At 37.0% G+C, this 21465-nt stretch overlaps 1 protein-coding gene across 2 annotated transcripts in view; it reads left to right on the top strand.

Moving 5' to 3' along the window:
• The first annotated feature begins 5739 nt into the window (after positions 1-5739).
• LOC127648638 (paired box protein Pax-3-like) overlaps positions 5740-21465 on the top strand; it is a 30686-nt gene continuing 14960 nt past the window's right edge. Inside the window, exons 1-4 of one of the 2 annotated variants that reach the window (XM_052133330.1) lie at positions 5740-5903; positions 6773-7008; positions 7651-7777; positions 8214-8357. In XM_052133330.1, the coding sequence (XP_051989290.1) occupies positions 5819-5903; positions 6773-7008; positions 7651-7777; positions 8214-8357 (592 nt within the window). In that variant the 5' untranslated portion in view covers positions 5740-5818. Of the gene's footprint in view, positions 5904-6772; positions 7009-7647; positions 7778-8213; positions 8358-21465 lie in introns of both variants that reach the window. The other variant, XM_052133329.1, reaches the window with a different exon arrangement.

Here is a 21465-nt window from a genome sequence, read left to right as displayed (position 1 = left end):
TAGCTTATTTGTTAATAAGTATCTTAAACATTTATAGATATAATTTAAAATATGTCAAATCAAACAAAATTTGCAAAAATGTAACACTAATTTTATTTGAATACCTATTTAATATACTAAAATACAGTTTATAAATAATAATTTTATATACAATTATAAGTTAAATGTTTTAAATATCTAAATAATTTTAAATTATACATTTTTTTTTCAGCCTAGGCATTTAGTGGTCATTTATTGGGGGGAGAATGTATACAGAAAGTATATATAAAGTATAATAAATAACTAATGTTTTATTGTTGCTGTGAGTTTTGCTGAACCATGCAAGAGCAAACACATTTAACATGAGAAGGAAACTGCTAACAACCATCCCTTTATAGTTATTCTAATGACCCTGGGTTGTAAATAAAGTCATCAAAACAGCAAGACTCCATTGTGAAATCAAGCATTATTGAGTAGTTTGTCACTTTACTGTAAGAGGGATGGGTTTCCCACAGCAGCTTCAGTAGTAAATATTTACTTAGGATTCGCCAGAGTGGGGTATTCCAGAATAGTTGTAGTTCAAGGGGTTTCCAAATGTGTTTGTTATGATGATAGATATTTAAAACATTATTTATACATTGTTCTAAAGCCCATCACTGACCTAAGACAGTTTAAATTATAGGTGCAGTCGTGCTGTAATTGTTGCTTCAGATTTTGTGATGGCTGTATAGTATTGAAGTTTGGAATTACATTGAAATTGAACTGAAATATTTACCCCATTTATCACTCACCTGCTCATCTGTTATATTTGTAAATATTATACAACAATACAATCATAACTCATTTAAAGTGATTTCGCATAAAACATTCTAAAAAAAAACAAACATTAAATAGCATAAAATGCAAAAAAAATAAATAATAATAATAATAAAATAGGCTATTTTTATTTCCATTTTGATATACATTATACAGTTTACGTTGGAATTTTCCACTTTGCAGCCTGGAGTACTGAGTGCACCATACTACACATTTAACACAGATTGAAAGTTATAAATAATGAGCAGAAATGACACACTGCTAAAAGTGAACATCACTGTCACTTTGCTTCTGTTGCTCTATCACTTCATTTCACAGGCACTTCTTAGAGCTGAAAACATTGTTCTTGAATTTAATCATGATGGCATTTCTTCAGAGCTCTATGAAACACGTCCCGGGGTTATTTGGCTTTAGAGTTTAAACTAAACCAGGGGCGCTTACGTTTCTCCACTGTGGCGTTTGCCTCTTTATTTATGATGTCTTTTCTTCCACCGATGTAGAAAATTTCTGACTTGGATTTTTCACTCGAAAATTGATTTGACACGGATATCCAATATCCCTTTAAAGATAATCAAACTGAGTCTCTCCTCATTTCGCAGAGATCCCCACTCACTTTATGACCAGATCGAGTTACCATGGTACATGGAACAGAGCTCGTGTTCGCCCTTAATATTTGCTCATATCGCAGGCTTTTCAGAGATATGCAAAATGCATAGAATGAATGAAAATGAAGTCTGTTCTGCCAATGATATGAGCTCACACAAGCGCGCGCGCACACATGATGCAGCCTGACAATAATGCACTGCAGAAACCACGCCAAAGTACAAAGAAGCAATTAGTAAGCAGTCAGCTGCGCCAAAAGCGGCCTGCACTCGGACACTCATGGAAAATTCATAAAAGTAATCAGGATGACGTACTAAACTTTTGGCTACAGTCATAGCTGTTTGTGAAGAAAACAACGTGATGTCATGACTTCACCAACGTGTGCAGGACTATGGCTATATGAACGCAAACATGCAAAATGTTCACAAACTACACTGTAAACATTTCAGGTAAGCTAAAATGTGTTTCATGTCAATACTTAAATTAACGGGCTTGATTCAAGTCAAAACTATTTTATAATTCACCTTTAGGCCCAATTTGAGTAAATCAACCTCACTTAATGTCATTTTGAAATGTCAGATCACATAGCCAATGGATAAAATATTTACTTTAAAGTAACAAATGCACATTTTCATTTTAACCTGCTGCAACTTTCTCACCAGTCGTAAAACTACTCATATTTTTAGATAGTCCAGACCAATTCCAGGTCACTGAGACAGTTAGACAGGGGTCAACTGGCAGAACACCGAGGTGCAGGGAAACCGAAAGGCCACACAATTAAAAAGTAAGTTTTAAGGTCAACTCGTAAAGTCACGCAAAGTTAATACAAACTTTGCGTGACTTTACGAGTTGACCTTAAAACTTCAGTTTAAACATATTTCCATTGCACACTGACCAAACGTGTCTTATTTAAGCAGTTAGACAAAAGTCTCATTTCCGCTACTGTTGAACGTGTTCGAAAGAGTTTTTAGTCCTTCTAATTTTGATTTTGAGTTTCGGAAAGACAAATTCCAAAACTTTCATAATTAATAAAACGTTTCTGAGGTTTGTTTCTTAAATCTTGTTGTTTGGTTCCTCTTTAGTTTACAAATGCACGTAAATAGGGAATAGGTATTTTATAATAACATTATAACATATTTAATTAATAATAGCAAGTTGACTAACAATTTGCAAAAGGTAAAATATTAATAACAAAAAAAATAATAGTAATAATAATTTCAGCATCATAATTATTATATATAATAATGCAAATAGTATAATAATAATTATGATAATAATAATAATAATAATTAGTATTGTTAATGTTACTATTATTTGGCCATTACTGATTGTTTGAACATTTATTATTATTAATTGTATTAGTATTTTATATTTTTTTTATTTTAGTTGTTGTTGTTTTTTTTTTTTTTTATTGTTTACAAAATATATAGACTGAAACCATTTCACCTAAAAAGGTCCTTCATGTGGTAACATTTGAATAAACTTATATGAATCAATTCAAAAATATTATTTAACATCTGTATTACGTTGCACCAACTAAAAAATAATAATTTTAAGGGTTATATCATGTAATAGTTCCAATAGCAAGGTAACAGGATACCTAGATAGATGGATGGATGGATGGATGGATGGATGGATGGATGGATGGATGGATGGATAGATAGATAGATAGATAGATAGATAGATAGATAGATAGATAGATAGATAGATAGATAGATAGATAGATAGATAGATATGACATTTCACAGATTTATTGCAATAGTATCACTTTTTATGTTGATATGACATTTCATAGATTTATTGCAATAATATAACTTTTTACGTTTTGTTCCTCTGGCCTCTGACGCTCAGATGACAATTAAAGTCAGGATGGGCGGCTGTGGCACTTCCCTTGTTCTGAGGGCAGCCTGGCCTGTGGCGCGCGGGCTCCTCTCTCCACGCCGCTGCGCTAATCCGTTTATGGAACACCTGCGACCGTGAACGGCAATAACATGCGCTTATCCACGTCGCTCTCAGCGAGCCGCGAAACATGCTCATCTGAGCAATGCAATGTGTCAATGCCCATATCCCAGAGGAGCAGAGAGGCACTATAGTCCTTGATTAAACTGTCGACGTCTCTAAGTGGAGCTGATAATTCTGAGATGACAGCTAGCGTGTTTCTCACATTAGTAGCCTATTATGGAAATATAACAATAAGCAGGATTGTACAAGATATTCTTGTCTCAGATTCACGAAATGAAAAGATTCGATACAAATGTGATCTATCGGCCAATTTGTTCAATTATTGACATACAGTATGCTATTTTTAAATGGTTCATAAATTAAAGTGTGCAGATAGCCTATTTCATGTATAAGATCCAATCGACCAGCTTTTTGCTTTCTCGTCCGAATAGGCTACAGAAATCTCAGATGTGGCCATAAATAGTAAATATATGATTAATAGATGTGGGCATATGTGAACTCCTACATATTATTTGGGGAAATGGGCTATGTTACACATAAAAAAAAACTATGAAATATCCTATATTCTGCATAGCTATGTACAAGTCGCCTATTTAATTTTTATATAGGCCTAAGTAAAAAAAAAAAACACGTGATCTTGTTTTACATAAGTACACACACACACACACACACACACACACACATATATATGTATATATATATATATATATATATATATATATATATATATATATATATATATATATATATACATACAAACTGATTTTTAATTTCCTTTAAAAGAATATTCCGAGTTCAATACAAGTTAAGATGTTGGCATGTTCTTCTTTTTTTTAGGGTGTTAACCCTAAACATGATTTTTTTTGTAAAGTTATATAAAATTTTACAACTTCGTTGCCATGACGAGGAATAACACCGCAAATGCACGTAATCCCGGTAATTTAGTAGGCTTAGTTCATTGCAAAACTACGATTTTATTTTATAGCTCAAGGAGCTCAAATAACACACGAGTTTTAACAGGAGAATTAATTAAAGTTATTTTCTAAAATTATATGCTTCACATTTCTGATTTAAAACTCACTAAAATGTGGCCCCATTCACATCCATTGTAAGTGCCTCACTTGTAACCTCGATGTTTTTATTATTATTTAGGCCTATATTTTTTAAGAAAAGTGGGGACGAGTAGAAATTATTTTTGTGGTAATCAACATTACAGGCTAACACAAATAAAATGACTATTCCTTTTAATGCGTTTTTCATATGTGAAGAGGGACCAGAATGGGAAATCACTCTTCGTGTTTGAACAGTTGAAAGTGTGATGGCAGTTTCCCAGTCTGATTGATCAGGGGTCTCTCTGAATGAATTGGGCCTTTTGACTGACTGACGGGAGGTTCTCAATAAACTTCAATAAAGAAAAGGTACTTCTGTGACTGCAGGGAACAGAGGAGGAGCATCTGAATGTGAGATGGAAAGAGTGTTGGAGAGAGAGAGAGAGAGAGAGAGAGAGAGAGAGAGAGAGAGAGAGAGAGACAGAGAGAGAGAGAGAGAGAGAAATGAAGAGTAATGCAAGAGAATGAGTGGGGTGACTATGTTGAATGTCTCTGCGTTATAAATTACGGTTCCTCACAATTGAATTCGTCTCCACAGACAGCTTTTACGGCACTCTCGGCGTCATACCCTGCTGAGACCCCCGCAAGCTGCCCCTTTCATTCCGAAATGACTCTACTGTCTGCATACAATTAATACCTCTGTGCTGTGCAGCTTTTGGGACTTTATTCGAAAGTCGGTGTTTACATACAGACTTCACGCTCAATACTACTGCCATGTTTCACAAATAAAGACGGCTGTGGTAAAAAGAAGGGGAAAATGGAGCAACTCTTGATCCAATATGTTTAGAAGTCAAATATTACGATTTTAAGAAAAACACAGTGCTATCTTTCTCACCATCAGTTTATGTTTGAGGGGGTTATCAGCGACACGTCGCCTTGAACTCTCTAGGTCATCATGGCACAAGAGAGTTTAACAATTTGAACCAATCAGCAAGCGTTCCCAGGTCTTTGGACCCTCCCTCCCTGACCAATCACAGTCGTCGATGGGCAGAAGGATCCAACAACTCAACAACTGATAAAATGTTTCGCCACTGATCAACGTTTCAATGCACAACAAAAGGTGTGTCGTCAACAATAACAGAAAGCAGCTCTGAGAGTTTTGTCTTATCAAACTGATTTGAGATACCAAGAAAACCTGGATATCCAAGAATGAATAACTTCAGAGGGCTGGCGACAACGTTTTGACTTGTGAAGTTGACTTTTCATTTTATCGCTTGGCATCGCATCCACTCAGCTGAAGATTTCAGACTTCACCGATAAATCGTTTGGTTTTGCTCTGGATAACTTCACTTTCGTCTTTTAACAAGTGCTCTGTGCACCCGTTTCTTGCGTGCAAAGAGTCCGGAGATATGACCGCTTTCGCGGGGGGCCTTTCCAGGATGATGCGCCCCACGCCACCCCAAAACTATCCGAGAGCAGGCTACTCCTTGGAGGGTAAGCTGTTTGTTGGCCTCTCTGGTTCAAATAGCACAGCCTTGCCATTACAAAGTTGGCCGTATCCTACCTTGATTAGAAATATGAGAATTGATATTTGATTGTGGCCTATATCTTCGTTTTGAAAGAAATATAAGAGCATGTCAAAATAATAATTTATGATGAAATCAAGAAAAGTGACATCTAGCTATAACATTTAAAGAATTACGTTTTTAAATTTGAGTCGTAAAATACTTTGTTCATTGTGTTTTGTTCTTCTAGAAAAGGGTGTTTTAGCAACAAGTAGCTTTCATCTCTAAATGTTTGGGAATTTATTATCAATATGCCAAATATTGCCAAATAGGTAGGTGACACTTTACAATAAGGTTCCATTAGTTAACATGAACACAATGAACAATTGTACTAATCTTGGTTAATGTTAGTTTCAACATACAGCCTACTAGGACATTTTTTAAATCAAAAGTTGTATTAGTTAACATTCGTTAATGCACTATAACCTAACACGTACTAACAATGAGTAACAATTGTATTTATATTAACTAACATAATAAATTATGTAAAAAACATATTGTTCATTGTTTGTTCATGATATGCATTAACTAATGTAAACGAATGGAACCTTATTGTAAAGTGCAACCATTATGTATTGTAAGTAGGCCTATTATTTTTATTTAGTCATATTTATATGTTTATTATTATAAGTAGTATTTGATTTGTTGTTGTTGTTGTTTTTATTGATGTTGTAGGCTAGACACCTCAATCATATAGGACAGACCATATAGCTGTCATAAAGTAATTATCATATATGCACTTTTCGTTTTACACAGTTTGATTCAGTGTCATAACATTTTTGTCTCTTATTACTGCAGTATCCACGCCTTTAGGCCAGGGCCGCGTGAACCAACTCGGTGGAGTCTTCATTAACGGACGGCCTCTGCCCAATCACATCCGCCACAAGATAGTAGAGATGGCCCATCACGGAATAAGACCCTGTGTCATCTCCCGTCAGCTGCGTGTTTCGCATGGATGCGTGTCCAAAATTTTATGCAGGTACCAGGAGACCGGATCTATTCGCCCCGGCGCTATTGGCGGCAGCAAACCCAAGGTAGGACATCACAGAGGCGATTTGTCTTTATGTTATTGATTTGATTTGAAAGTCATCCCAATTCTAACTTACCTTACGCATTAAAGTTTTTGAAACGTCATTTGACATCAACAAGAAAATATGTCATATATTTTTAAATGTTGTGCCAATGTGAATGCACTCACTCTTAAAATAAAAGGTTCTATTTTTTATTTTTTTCTCATGTTAAGCAATAAATCCTCTTCTTACTCTTCATCAGATCATAATCCTGGGTTCTTAAAATAAAAAGTTCGTTGTGTAACTCTTTTGAATGTAATTGGTACATGTAAGTTTAAGCGCGTGTCTGTTTTTTAAACTGCATGGAATTTAGCCACTGGCTTAGATATTATCCTCATTCTTCAATCAATGTGATAAACATTCTATTTTGTTACTATATCCAAATGGAAGCTTGAATTAATTCTAGGCTACAGAACGTTCCATTAATAGACTTCTGTCATACATATGAGAACACTTATTTTTATAACTTTATAATTAACTTCATAACTTTATTGTTATGTAAGTTAATTATAATAAGCTATAACCTAAATAAGATTACATAATAAATAAATACTTTTTTAAAAGTAGGCCTATGTGATGTAATGAATTACTGTTGTATCAAAGCAGAGCACAACTCCCGATGTGGACAAGAAAATAGAAGACTACAAAAGGGAGAACCCAGGGATGTTCAGCTGGGAGATACGGGATAAACTACTGAAAGACGGAATCTGCGACCGAAATAACGTACCCACAGGTATTTGATTTGATTTGACTTTATCTGTGAATCTGTGCACTTGCATTGTTGAAGCTATCGCTTTCCGCACACTACCTGTTGCTTCGAAGAGAGAGAGAGAGAGAGAGAAAGAGAGAGAGAGAGAGAGAGAGAGAGAGAGAGAGAGAGAGAGAGAGAGAGAGAGAGAGAGAGAGAGAACACACACACACATGAATGTGATTTCGAAAGCTGCCTTGTTTGTGTAGGCCGATTTAACAAAAGACAGGTTAATAGCAGCATTCATCGTGGATACGGAAATGTTATAGGCCTAGCTTACTTGCAACAGCGTGGCTAATTTATAGGCGTGTAAATATTCAACAGGTGCTATGCTGTGATAGGTTGTTGCTGTCTCTTTTGTTTATAATTTCATGAAGGTTTTAATTTCTCTAATATATCTTTAAAATCACTTATCGCGCAGTAAGTTCCATCAGCCGCATGCTGCGCTGTAAATTTGGTGGAAACGGAGATGAAGATGAGGATGATGATGAAGTCGAAAAAAGGGAGATCGAAGAAAATGAAAGAAGAGCCAAACACAGCATCGACGGCATTCTTGGCGACAGATGTAAGTTTTGTCGAGAGTAATTATTTATTTATTATTATTATTTTTTTTATTTTTTTTTGGAGATCTAAGATTAGCAAAACGAGTTTAAGGGTAACTACATGCGTTTTAAATAGATCTTTATATTTTCACATTTGTCTTCTTCCTCAATAATAATAATAATAATAATAATTATAAGAATAATTATAATAATTATAAGAATAATAAAATAGGCTGATAAAATAATAATATAAATATTTATCAGACTGTTTGCCATGTATTTTTCATATTTAAAAAAATACATAAAAAGTTTTATAGCCTACATTTGAAACTGCCGTGAATGCATTTACGGTTTGATTTGCTCCTATATCGAGTGAGAGTTTCTGCTGACATCAAATGGTCAAGAGATCGAATAAAAACGCTCTTCGTCTTGGGTATTTTATATTTTGGGCTTTTTCTTTTGTTTACATTTATTTAAACCGAATTGACGACCACCACAGATTAACCTCTTAAAACGAGACCGTTCCTGGAGTAAAAATGCCCGAATCAGTAAATCAAACATTTGTCCAAGAATAGCATTCGATAAAGGACGCTCCTGTGGTGCACAATCGGACACTTGAGGATGAACTTGGGGAAACAAAAGCGAAAGAGTCCATGAGACTCACGCTTCAGTTTCCTCAGGACAAAGCGCGGCCTAGCAGTAGCTTGGTCCTGACAAAAGACGCCAAGCTTTTCAAAATTTGGAAAGAAAGGAAGAAAAAACGGTCCAACAAAAGCCACAGAGAGGACATTATGGACGGCCAATGAGAGATGAATTATTCAGGAATGACCGTAGTCCTGGCTCAGAAGTGTTTTATAGACTCAAGGACCTGAATTAAGTGTCCATTTTCACCTAGATAACGTCTTGGAAAATTCCCTTTCGCCCAAAAAACGTCAATACGTTTTGGGGACGAAATTGGCGAAAATGTATTAGGCTATGTAGGATAATGTGTTGAAGCTTTTTAAATCTAAAGCAGAAAAATACACAACTCGTATTAACACTTGTTGATCAGAATTCATATGAATTGTCGGGTCTTATTCAGAGTAGCGCCATTGTTTTTTATTTATTTACGGGAATTAGCCTAAAACTCCCGTTTTCTGGAGGTTTTTGTCGACTAAACTTTTTTTTTAGAAATACTTTTTTACCTCCAATATCTTACCAGGTGCTTCAAACAACGGTAGGCTATAAACCACTGAAGATACTGTAAAACTAGGCCTATCACTCACAGCCTCGTTTTCATTCCCGTCAAAAATGTAAAAATGGCGCGGTGAAATTCAGTTTTGATCATTTTAAAACGATTTCAAAAGGCGGTTCACAAAGGTGCATTTTTATACTTCAGTTGAAACAAATAAAAGGTAAAATAAGTAACTAAATTGCTTTTATTTTTTTCAACGTGCTCAATGGGTCTTAAACGGCATGCTGACATAATTAGCGGCATCCTATGAAAATGCTTCCACTGTTAATTATGGACTTAATAATGGACAAGGAAATTCAATAGTGACACTCAGATGTCAAAACAACGTGTCAAAATATCACGAAAAATCTTTAACATCCACATAGCGATAGCCTTCGGCCAGTACCAATTTCCTCTGTTGAAAGAAGCAATTGTAGCTATGTATTAACTTGGAAATTGATACAGGCAGCGCGTTTTTCTAACCCCCAACGGCCTGAAACTCTCGAGCCGAGGAGTTTGTTCTAGATGTCAGATGGAGAATATACAGTCGGGCTATCCGCTGGTCTCTGTTCACCCTCGCCGGGATCGCTCCGCGTCATGGGCCGCGCTATATTGGCGCACATCACACTCAGCCATTGCAATGAAAACGGCCTTTTCTAGTAGATTAAATCGAGCCCTTTATTCGTCCCCACTTTCATCTCTGGACAAAAACCCGCCCCTTCCTCTCCACCCGGGGCGCGCATTCATTCCTACTGCCCTTTTCGTTCTCTCTTCCCAGCGTCGCCATCGCGAATACAGATCAGTTTGTAATAAGTTTAACAAACGACTGTCGATATGTTTGTGTTTTGGGGATACTCTGTTGATATGAACTTTTTGAAACGCGCAGTGGCACTTTTTGACTTGGCACAATTACTTTCAACTTTTCAGGGATAAATAGTCAAAAGACTTGTTGAAGTTGTTTGTTTTTAAACCCTGGACTTGTGAAAAAGTTACTTAGATATCTATATCTGCAAAGAATGAAAAGCAAAGAGTGAACAAAACAAAGAAAAGAGAAAGGAGAGTGGAGAAAGGAAAGCAGCCTATTCAAAGCATGGTTATTGTCTTTGTTTTCCTAGAAGGATCAATTACCTCTGGCTTTTATTCACATGTAGATGTGTCTACATCATAAAACTCAATGAGTCCTGATCTCCATTGACACACTGTAAACTTCTCCTCTCTCCTTTCAACATCCTCCGTTTGTTTGCAGTGGGGCTGATTCTGCACTGGCTGTATTTCACTCTCTCCTCCCTGCTTGTGGGAGTTGTTGTTTTTTCCTTTTCGGTGCTCTGTTGAAATATCAAAAGGGTGTTTTCAGAATCAATAGGGTGTTCTCTAGCCAAATATTGATTAAGTACGTGTTTGCTGAGTCTATAGTTGTCGGGTAAGAGGGGTGTGTTGGCTCCGGGCCCCTGCTCCTTCAAAACCTATTGTTGGGCCCCTTAAAGGCTTGAGATCAAAGCACGGGCCCCTTCAGATTTATTTGTCTGGGAAAAGGCAGTGTAGAGGACCATTGCTTACTAATACTGGATTAAGAAAACATCTCAAAAGATGTTTCTCAAGTGGTAAATATTGTTTGCTGAGGACGCTCGGAGCAGTTTTGCAATTTTATGACGTTTAGGGCACTCAGACTTGTTGCACTTTGTTTTTATTATTTTCTTAATTTACTCTTAAAAAATAAACTAGATAAACGAGTTAACGGGATGCTCTTTGGATAGTTTCTTTTTGTCAGTTGTCTGTTTTATTGTCTCCAAAAATATTTATATTTATTTGTTTAAAAATGGTGTTTTTATGGAGAGAGTCTTGTTCGATGTTAAAGTGGAAGATAATTCTTCACAGATATCGTAATGATACCAATTCAGAAAATATAAACTTTTAAACCTTTTAAAGAAAGTTCCGATGCCCGTTCAGTCTACACCGCAGTGATAAGTGAATCGATAAAACTCTTCCCACAATGTTGTTTTTGCTTGAGTGCATCCCCTCCTTTTTCCTATACTATTAACTTTGGGAAAACTGACAATCCTCGAGCCTCATTTAGCTAATTTAAAGTAACTAAAGTCATCAAAGAGCCATGGCCCCTCTCTCACAGGTTCTCATTCATGGCAGGCGAAAAAGAGAACTCAGAAATACAAACAGTCAAAGGGATCAAGTTTTTTTGAAAGGGAGTCCCGTGGAGGCCAATTGAATAAGCTTAGTGCTTTCAGATGTGCCATGGTGAACGCAGTCAACATATAATAATTAGTTTCATTGAGCTGCATTCCAAAAATCTGCTGCTTTTCTCCTGGGCTCATTGTCTCCCAGCAGGCCAATGGCCAGGAGGACAGAGAGAATCAAGCAATGACAACACATGAAAGATTCAGCTGCCTTTGTCCGAGAGAGCAAGGAAGACTTTGTTTGTGTAAATAAAATAGGGCTTTTGCCTGCTTTGCTGACTCGATACCTTCTCAATAGAGAAAAGAGAGTGAGAGCTAAAGACATGGATGAAGAGCAAAAAAAATGACAGCTGCGTGACACAACAATAAACAGATATTTTGGGCCACTTACCATGTCGATTTATTTTTGCCACAACCACAAATGCAATCAGAGCAGTAAAGCCAGATGTATTTATCCAAAATTAGACCACAAAGAGGCGATTATGGACATATTTGGCTTGTGGGGGGCTAATTTTATTGTAAATGCCCCTCACATTTTAAAAGTGTTTTTGTGTGTTGGTGAATGCAGTCTGTCTTTTCGATCATTAAACAAGGGCTATTTTTCCCCTGCTGGAATGTTCCTCAGTCATGATTCCCAGGCCCTGCGGGAATGGAGATGAGTAATCATCTGCCTTTTATTCAGCTGTTCCTCAGAACAAATAATCTTTGCCCTTTTTATCGCTCTTGCTGGATCATTTCTTCCAGAGCGCAAGAGTTTATCTAAATTACAGATCACACAAAGTTATCTTAGGCTTAGGTTTTAGGCTGCATTAAAAATTAAAGACTCTTCTGAAGCATTGTTGTTTTCACTTTTGCAAATTGTTTTAAACGAAACTTTGGGAAATGGATGTTATTCCGTTCGATTTCAATGTGGCATGCAAAAGAAGAAAACACACATGCACACTGTCACACCGAGCTTATCTCCAAATTAATGCTGCCTGTATGCTTCATTAGGTCTGCTTTCTGTTCTGGCACCAGCATTGTGATCCTCAAATATTAATTCAAAGAACAATTAATGAATGCAAACCATCTTTGAAGTGGTGGGTGCGGGGTCGAACCCTATCCAGCCCTTGCCGACTGATGGACTCCTCTTCCACTCCTTTTCTCTCAAAGACAGTTTGAAGTGCCTGAAAGAGAAAATGAGCAATAGAAGGTCAATGAGAATAGGGGCTCCTCTTCGAATAGAGTGCTCTGTTTCCTTGAAAGTGTTTGAGTGAGAGAAACTCTGGCAAAGGAATGGATGAAAAGGAAGGGAAAGGAAAGGTCGAGGGTTTCAGGGGCCTTGCCATAAAGACTCACAATGAGGCAGTTAATTGAGAAAAGCTAGACGGTGTTGTCAATCACTTAACTTGAGGAACTTCACTTCTTAACTGCCAAATGAAATGGGGTGGGGGGGGGGGGGGGGTGAGAGACAGTGAGGCAATCTGTAAGAAATTATAGCAGAATCATTTTAAAGTTACTAAAGCGTTCGGTGTCTCTGGTTGTTTTGGTGAAGAGCTGTTAGTGGCCAGAGCTTCAACCTCATCCTTTCAGCGTCTACAGTAGGTCATTGTTGGCTCACTTTTTGTACTTCATATAACTTACACAAGCAGAACTTTCATACAGCAGAATCATCATTTCCAATTCAAATATGCAATTTCTGATTTGTTTCAGACAAAATCAATTTGCTTTCAGTTTTGGAGCATTTATGTAGAATGTACTGCTGGCATAAACTATTGGAACGTTCTAATGCATTCCAACTGTTTTCGATGCTTGTGTATGGGATATTAGACAGAGATTTGACAGGAAAGCACTGTTTTATTAAGTTATGTCTGCAATGCTTTTACTTGACCACAACATGCTTATTTCTATAGATTTATGAACTTGACTTTTATCTCTACTTTTAAAAAGAAAGGTTCTTCATTGGTTCTTCAGCGGATTAGCACTTTAAAGATATGTTCTGGGTTCAATACAAGTTAAGCTCAATCGACAGGATTTGTGGCATAATGCTAATTACTACAAAAATAGTTTAGTCTCGTCCATCCTTTTCTTTAAAAACACAAAAATCATGGCTACAGTGATACTTGCAATGGAAGTGAATGGGGCCAATTCTTGGTGGGTTTAATGTCAGAAATGGGACACTTATAATTTGTAATAATTTTTTAAAAGCACTTATATTAATTAATCTGTTTAAACTCATGTATTACTTTATCTGGAAAGTTGTTTATATTGTCACTTTTACAGTCATTTTAGGGTTTACGGGGTTACCTTGTCATGGAAACATAGTTGTAAAATTGGATATAGCTTTAAACAAAAAAGCTTAGTATGCTGTTATATCACTCTAAAATCATGGTATCACATTTACATTTTTTTTACATTTGGCAGACGCTTTTATCCAAAGCGACTTACAGTGCACTTATTACAGGGACAATTCCCCTGGAGCAACATGTCTTGCTCAAGGACACAATTGTGGTGGCTATGGGGCTCGAACCAGTGACCTTCTGATTAACAGATATCTGCTTTAGCCCACTACGCCACCACCACACACATATTGCTTACTTCTTGGGGCTATACATTTGAAACGGTGATTATTTTAACATTAAAGAATTGGCCCCATTCACTTTTTTGATTTTAAATTTGATTTTGTTTTTTTTAAAGAAAAGGAGTCAAAATAAATTTTTGTGATAATTATCTTTATGCCACATATGAGCTTAGAGTCAATTGAGCTTAACTTGTTTTGAGCCCGGAATATTCCTTTAAGTTCAGCAAAGAATATGTGGTTCTTTTATAGTTTAAAAGAAAGTTGTTGACCTATAGATTCTATTGGCCTGTTTCATGTGACATCACTGTATGACCGCGCCGCCATGTTTGTGACCAAAATTCCACGAACCTTCATTGGGCTGCACTGTGGGATTCGGCAAAAGCCTGATGAAAATTTTGTTTCTATTATAAATCTTGAGAAGATGATATTGCTGTTTAATTCTGTTTAATAATCAATTCTGTATCTTTCAATAAAGTTTGATCTTTTAAGTGACACGACTTAATTTCGCCAAAGTCAAGCAGTGATGAGAGAGCACGGTCTTTGCACATTTATTCAGACATGTCAGTTATACACGTATACACATGTCTACTATATTTATAACATTATCGAGTTGGATGATAATTAAACTAAAAATGCACATAGGACAGTGCTATTCACAACTCCCAGACTGCATAAAAGGTACTGTATGTCATAATTGTAACCATTGTAATAAATAAAAGCACTGTAATGTGAATATATAGTAAATATTAAAAGTGTATAATGTCAGTCGATAAACAGCACACCATAAGATCATGAAGCACTGACTTTATTCACACAACCAGACAACACTGTAAAACACTAATATGCCTCGGTTGCTTTCTGTGTCCTTCATGTGTTAAAAGCAGCTCTTACATTCATACAGACGGGATCATCACAGACGTTTTGTAATATTCTGAACATATCAGAGCAGAAAACAACACAACTTCTGAATGAGATGTTTACAGCGATTAACTGGTAGGCGTGTGCACCCTATATGCAGATAAATTGTAGATAAAATATATTTAAATGTCTGCAAAAGTCAAATTTGGCAATATTTGTGCTGACCTCAGACAAGTCCCTTTCTTGGGACTTACCTGGGTTTTATGGGTGTGTTTCCATTCAATGCAATTTAATTTCTCCCACTGATGGTCACAAATATGGCAGCTGCGGGTAAAAAGTGACATCACTGAAACAGGTCAATAGGTACGTTAATGAAACTCAAAAATGAATTCAACGAAACTATTAAGTATATAGGTTGTTTTCTAAAAACTAGAGAATAAAACATTTTCCCCTTAGGTATTAGGTTGTAAATGCCTTTTTGGTGCTAACTGTAATCTGTTTTTTAAAGAGTGTGGTGCAAGTTTACTGTTTGTATTTAAAAAACACATGACCAGAGCAATAAAAGGGCATTATACTCTTTGCAACGCTTTAAAGTAGTGCTTATTAATTTGATTATTTGGTCCCTTATGAATTTGTGTATGTGAGTCAGGGATGCAGGGCCCTTCGGAGGGCTGTCAGCCCCTCTTTCGTACCCCAGAGATGGTGAGCATGTGTAGGGTCAAGGGGGAGTCCTGGGTCATTGACTGTACAAACTCCCACTCTGCTGGAAGTGTGGGTTAAAATAATGTGTTTGTTCAGTTTGACAGGTATCAGGCTTTCTATGATGGCCAATAAATGCTTTGATGCTGAAAAAGACAAAATAGTTGTTGTTTATGGTTATATTATAGACATTTCAGGTATGAAAAATTTACTTTAAAAATGACCATATAGCCTCTTTTGCCAGGCTGTAAAGGTAAATAAGAATGTTTTTAATTGATCATCCTGGTTAAGTAAACGTAAAAGAAATAATAAAAAAAATTGCCTGGAAATAAACATGTATGTTCTTGTTTATGAGTAAAAAGGAGTTTTTTCAGATAATATAAATTGAATATAAGTTTATTTTGACTTGTTCAAAAGCAGATTTTACACATATTTAAAGCATAAACTCACTTATTTTTAATTCTGATTAAAAATGATTTTTTATTTTCCCACTAGAACAATTCTAGAATATATTAAATAAATCATTAATTCAAAGAGAGGATGACCTTTAAGATTAAAGAAGTTACTACATGTTTTGTATGATGCGGTAAAGTTGTTTACGTCAATGGATCTGCAAGTGTCATTTTTTTTTTTGAGAGTTTCAAACACATCATGTGACCTGTCTGTCCCAGACATTGCTAGTTACTCAGTATGTTCACTTTCTTCTAAGAGTGTTTGGTAGAAAAGCATGTTCCAAGAATGTAAATACAGTATAACATAATGTCAATGTAATGGATGCTCATATTTTTGGGAGCATGTGGTGTGTGTTCCCATGGTGTGATCGCTGTGTGGGTGCTACGTTTTGGCTTTGTCCTGTTGTTGGAATCGATTCCACACTGCAACAGGCACCTCTGTCCTGGTGTGACATCACAGCAGCATCCATGCTTTATGGTCCTCATGCCCATTTCCATACTTAATACAAACTAGAGGATCTTCATGCATCTGTTTTTAGAGTTTGAAACGTCATTCTGGGAGCGGGGTGAAGTCTAAGATTGGGTTGTTCCTAAGCTTTCGAACTGTAGTGTATACCATGCTACTTTATCTTTACTGTATATGAGTATTTACAAAGATATAAGCTACTTCAAAGAACATACTTCATGGAAGTATCCAAAAACCATGGTACTTATTATGAGTAATACCATGGCACTTTTTGTGATGTTAGGTCTGTTTAAGTCAGAATACAAAACTCTATCTTTTTGGAATTCTTTTCTCTTTTCTCGTTGTATCTCTCGTTCCCTGTCTACTTCTCTTTCTCTCTCCTTCTCTCTCTTTTTCTTTCGGGGCAGCTGCTGGGGTCGTGGCTCTTTAGCGAGTTGAGTGACTCCCTGCTCCTCCCTCTTAACAAAATGCCAACCCCAGATGGAGTCGTGATCGTTCCGTTAACCATTCTTCTCCGTACATCTGCTGGGATTCTATATACTCCTTAATTCACTCACCAGTGGCTGGCTGGGGCGCGGGCTGAAAGGGCCAGCACTCCTCCACGCTGCAAATAAATGCTTCATTTGTCTCTTTTCTCTTTTGTTTTGTTTGGGGAACACATGTCACGAGCTCAATTACCCAACCATTTAACAGCCCCTCAGGAGGAGAAGACTCTCCCCTACCAGGAGCTATAAACTGCCCAGATGGCCATTCGTACACTCAGGCTCCCTCGCTCCGGCATCCCTCTCTCTTTACTTTTACTTTAGCTCTTTGTTTTGGGGCTGTGTTTGGGTTTTGAAGTGTGTTCTGTGGTAGTACCCAAGCACTTACACACAGGTTACCTACTGTCTTTCCAGTAGAAAAGAAAATCAAAAGGAGATCTCTTGAATTTCTCAATTCTTTCAGCAATGAGTTTAAATGGAGTCACATATTTAAGTCTAAGATGTTTCTTCTCAGATATTTCTCATGAGAAAAACACCCTAGTAATCTCACTTGTGTGTTCTCCAGAGTTACAGAATTGATCTCAGCAATGCCACAAACTGTGCTCAAGTTTGCCAAGATATTTCAATATAATCTCAACAAATTTCTCATCAAATTCTTCCATGACCAAGTGAACAGAGCTATGCTATCCACATTCCTTTCATAGCTCTATACACTTAAAGTAGGCTATGTCAACAATTGCTTCAGTTGTGTCTAGTTTAATCTCTCCAAAGGAATTTTAGGAAACACCTGAGACAAAGTTGAAACTGCCAGGAAACATAACTAAGAACTCGATAAATCCCATGAGCTATGAAAGAGCCACATCGGAGCGTTATAATTTTCAAATCCAATCATCTCTTTGCATCATTTTGCCTACTGTTTTTCAGCCTTCTCTTGTTTCTCTTTGATCATGCCTGGAATGCATCACATTCCCTTCAACGTCCAAACAAATACTTCGGAACTCATTCAGTAAAGTTCACTGTTTCTCTGTCTCTTTTTTTTCTAGCAGACTTGTAAATTCTGTGTTCAGCTGGCAGGCTGCAGGTTTGTGGGGTTTGTCCTGTGTGTGTGTGGAATATAAATCCCATTGAAAGAGTGAGACGCACCATGCACTCTTGTAATTAACCCTCACCAAAATAATAATTCTGGTCAAACATCCTGTGGTTGGCTGCTCGACTTTACATTCCCTGGTAACTTTATAATTAAGCAATAAATACATCAAGAACTAAAGTTTAGAACAATTCAAGAAATCAACCCTGAACAACTTTTAATTGCAATATAGATGTACAGTAAATCTAAACGGATAATTAAAAAATTTAATGTACCAGATCAATGCAAATGAATTGATAAATTAATACAAATAATTTAAAAATAACTTTGATTTAGTTTCTCTATACTCTGTTTATTGCTCTTGCAGCTGGACTTTAGTTGTCTGTTTTAACATATATGTTAGTTGAGTGCAGAGTATACTATAGATGAGCGTAAGGGAGAGAAGATAGATGAGGATGAGCTGTTGGTGGTGTATTGGAGCCAGGTATTCTTGGGAAATGGACACAGTATGAGTTTCCTGTCCTGCTGAAGTTCTGATGGACAGTGCTTCTTAGAGTCCCTTGCTGAGCCTGTCAGTGCTTCAAATCAGCAGAATGAGGTGTGTTTTCAACTTTTAGCCCAGGAAATGAGATGTAAGGAGAATTATACATTTCTTAGTTGTGTTTTCGGCCATTGCAAAAGTGTTTCCACACAATTCCTGACCAAAGTGATGAATTTAATACATTTTTATGGAGTATTCAATGAGATGGTTTCACTCAAATGAGAAGGTTTTAACAGGCTTTTCAAAACCTCCCTGTTCTAAGATTGTAATGATTTTATGGGAGAAGTTTTGGTTCTGTTTTTAACATTAGCAAATGCATTAGGTATCATGAAATAACAATGAACAGTGATTTTTATAGCATTTATAAATCTTGGTTGATGTTAATTGATTAAAATGCTATGGTTCATTGTTAGTTCATGTTATTTCATATAGTTGCATATTTGCATGCACAACTAATATTAACTTAACTTAAATGCAACATTTAAGGTTAAACATATATTTAAGTGTATGTAGAAATTAACTTAAGTCAAGATGAATAAATGCTGTGAAAGTATTGTTCATTATTGGTTAATTATAGCGTTAAGTAATGTTAACGAATACAACCTTATTGTAAAGTTTTACAGAAATTTCTGTAGATATGCTACAGATGGAAACTGATGATTTATGATGTAATGGTGCAATGTTCCTGTAATCGAATCCTTTGGAACATCGAACTTTGGTCTTTAGTTTCAATGTAGATGTAGCATCAGTCAGGAAAAGCAAGAAATGATAAATTGTCCAATAGAAATGCCTGCTTAGCGTACGTCAATGCATTAAATAGACATGACGAACGAGACTTTGGATGACAATTATTTTAAAGTGGAATCAGTATTCCCACACACCCCACTTTAGTCACCAAACTAGCCCCCAGGTGCCATTGAGCGATTGCATCCCACAATCCCACCCTTTTCTAACTCTCTCTGTATCACTGTTTCCCCATCACCCCCCACCTTCCTCCCCCTCCACCTCTGTAACCCCCTGGCCGTGAAGGAGGAAGGGTTCGGGGGCGGCCCCCCGCTGTTCCCCTGAGGAGCCCCTATTGCCCCGCATCCAGCCCTCATTGTGCCCACCTCCCCCCTCCCCCCGCCCCCTGCCAGGCAGGTGACAGGGGCCTCAATGCTGCCCGGACCGAGCTCATGGAACCTACAGATGGAGCGTGGAAATCAGACTCCAAAGAGCTCAGTCACCATTCTCACTAAACAGGCCAACAAAAGACTGCCAAATAACTCCCCAAAAGAGATGAAGAGAGAGCAGGAGAGAAGGACAGAATCAGAGTGAGAGAGAGAGAGAGAGAGAGAGAGAGAGAGCGAGCGAGAGAGAGAAAGAATGCAAAATGTAACAGTGTAATTTACAGATTACAGTCTGAAGTGTTTGACTTTAATGTAGCAATACTAGAAACTCAAGGACATTTATGAGAGGACAGGAGAAAGAAAAACCAGATAAAGTTGATGTTTTTCTTGAACGCAGACCATACATTGATGTGGTAGTTTGTGGTAGCCTCTCTCTTTCTCTGAGGACCTTGTAGCCCTGCAAACGTTTTCCCTCTGTGAATTTGGATGTTAGTTTTGGGAGAGTAACCTGTTTGCCTATTTGAGATTGTGAGTCAGAGCTCAACAAGTCTTGAGGAGTTTGTGGATAAAGCAGGAAATGAAATGAGGACTCGTTGATGTAAGTTATTTCCTCAAAAGGTGGCTGTTTATTAACAGCACTATCTAGTCTACAGAAATTGTTCAGACTTTTGACGGAAAATGGCTTGAAAAGAGACTCCCTGTAGCATCAGAGAGTGGAAAAGAAAAGTGGAAAATGACAGCCATGGCTCCCTACCTGTCTCTCTCTTCTCTCTAATTTCTGTGAGATGCCTGGAGAGCTGCACGCTGGCATTGGGCAGCAGCATTTCCTGTGCTGCTCCAGGATGCAGGCGGACAGTGTGGAGAGTGAAGGGTTTGCTTCACGTGACTCTACTATTTTAATTAAGCCTCTAAATCTGTGACTCTCTTTTGGTCTCTTTCATTTGCTTACCTTTCTTGTGGGAGAGATCATCCTACCTTTTACGGGGAAGTGCAGAGGGATTTTGTTTATGAAATAAACGTGTGGTGATCTGTGTTGATTTATAGTATCTACGATATATTTTATCAAAATATAAAAGATAAAGGGTCTTTCGAAGACCCTACACAATACACATTCAGTGTGATCTCTATTGTAAATCAATAAAGACACAATGAAATCACTTGATGAGTGCAGTTTTCACATGTTAATGCACATGTTTTGTAAAGCCACAAAACAATAATTTCGAAAGAATGGGGTCTTTAAAACTGTATATTACTGAATTCCAGAATTCATATCATTGGCACATGGGACTCTTTTCACATTTCCTGGTTTGGAATGTGGAAGTAAATTATAGCAGGTTAAAGTTTTGGGTGGTGAAGGGGAGACCGCAACAAACTTTATTTTTTGCATTCCCATTTGCTCCAATAGTAAATCCATAATTACCTTTTCATGACTTTCAATAAGAGGGAAAAACCTGAGAGTGATGGATTGAACAGTT

Source organism: Xyrauchen texanus, chromosome 9, assembly GCF_025860055.1.
Source record: "Xyrauchen texanus isolate HMW12.3.18 chromosome 9, RBS_HiC_50CHRs, whole genome shotgun sequence".
Classification (NCBI taxonomy): domain Eukaryota; kingdom Metazoa; phylum Chordata; class Actinopteri; order Cypriniformes; family Catostomidae; genus Xyrauchen; species Xyrauchen texanus.
Note: the sequence above shows the minus strand (reverse complement) of the source record. Positions and strands in the feature narration are given on the sequence as shown.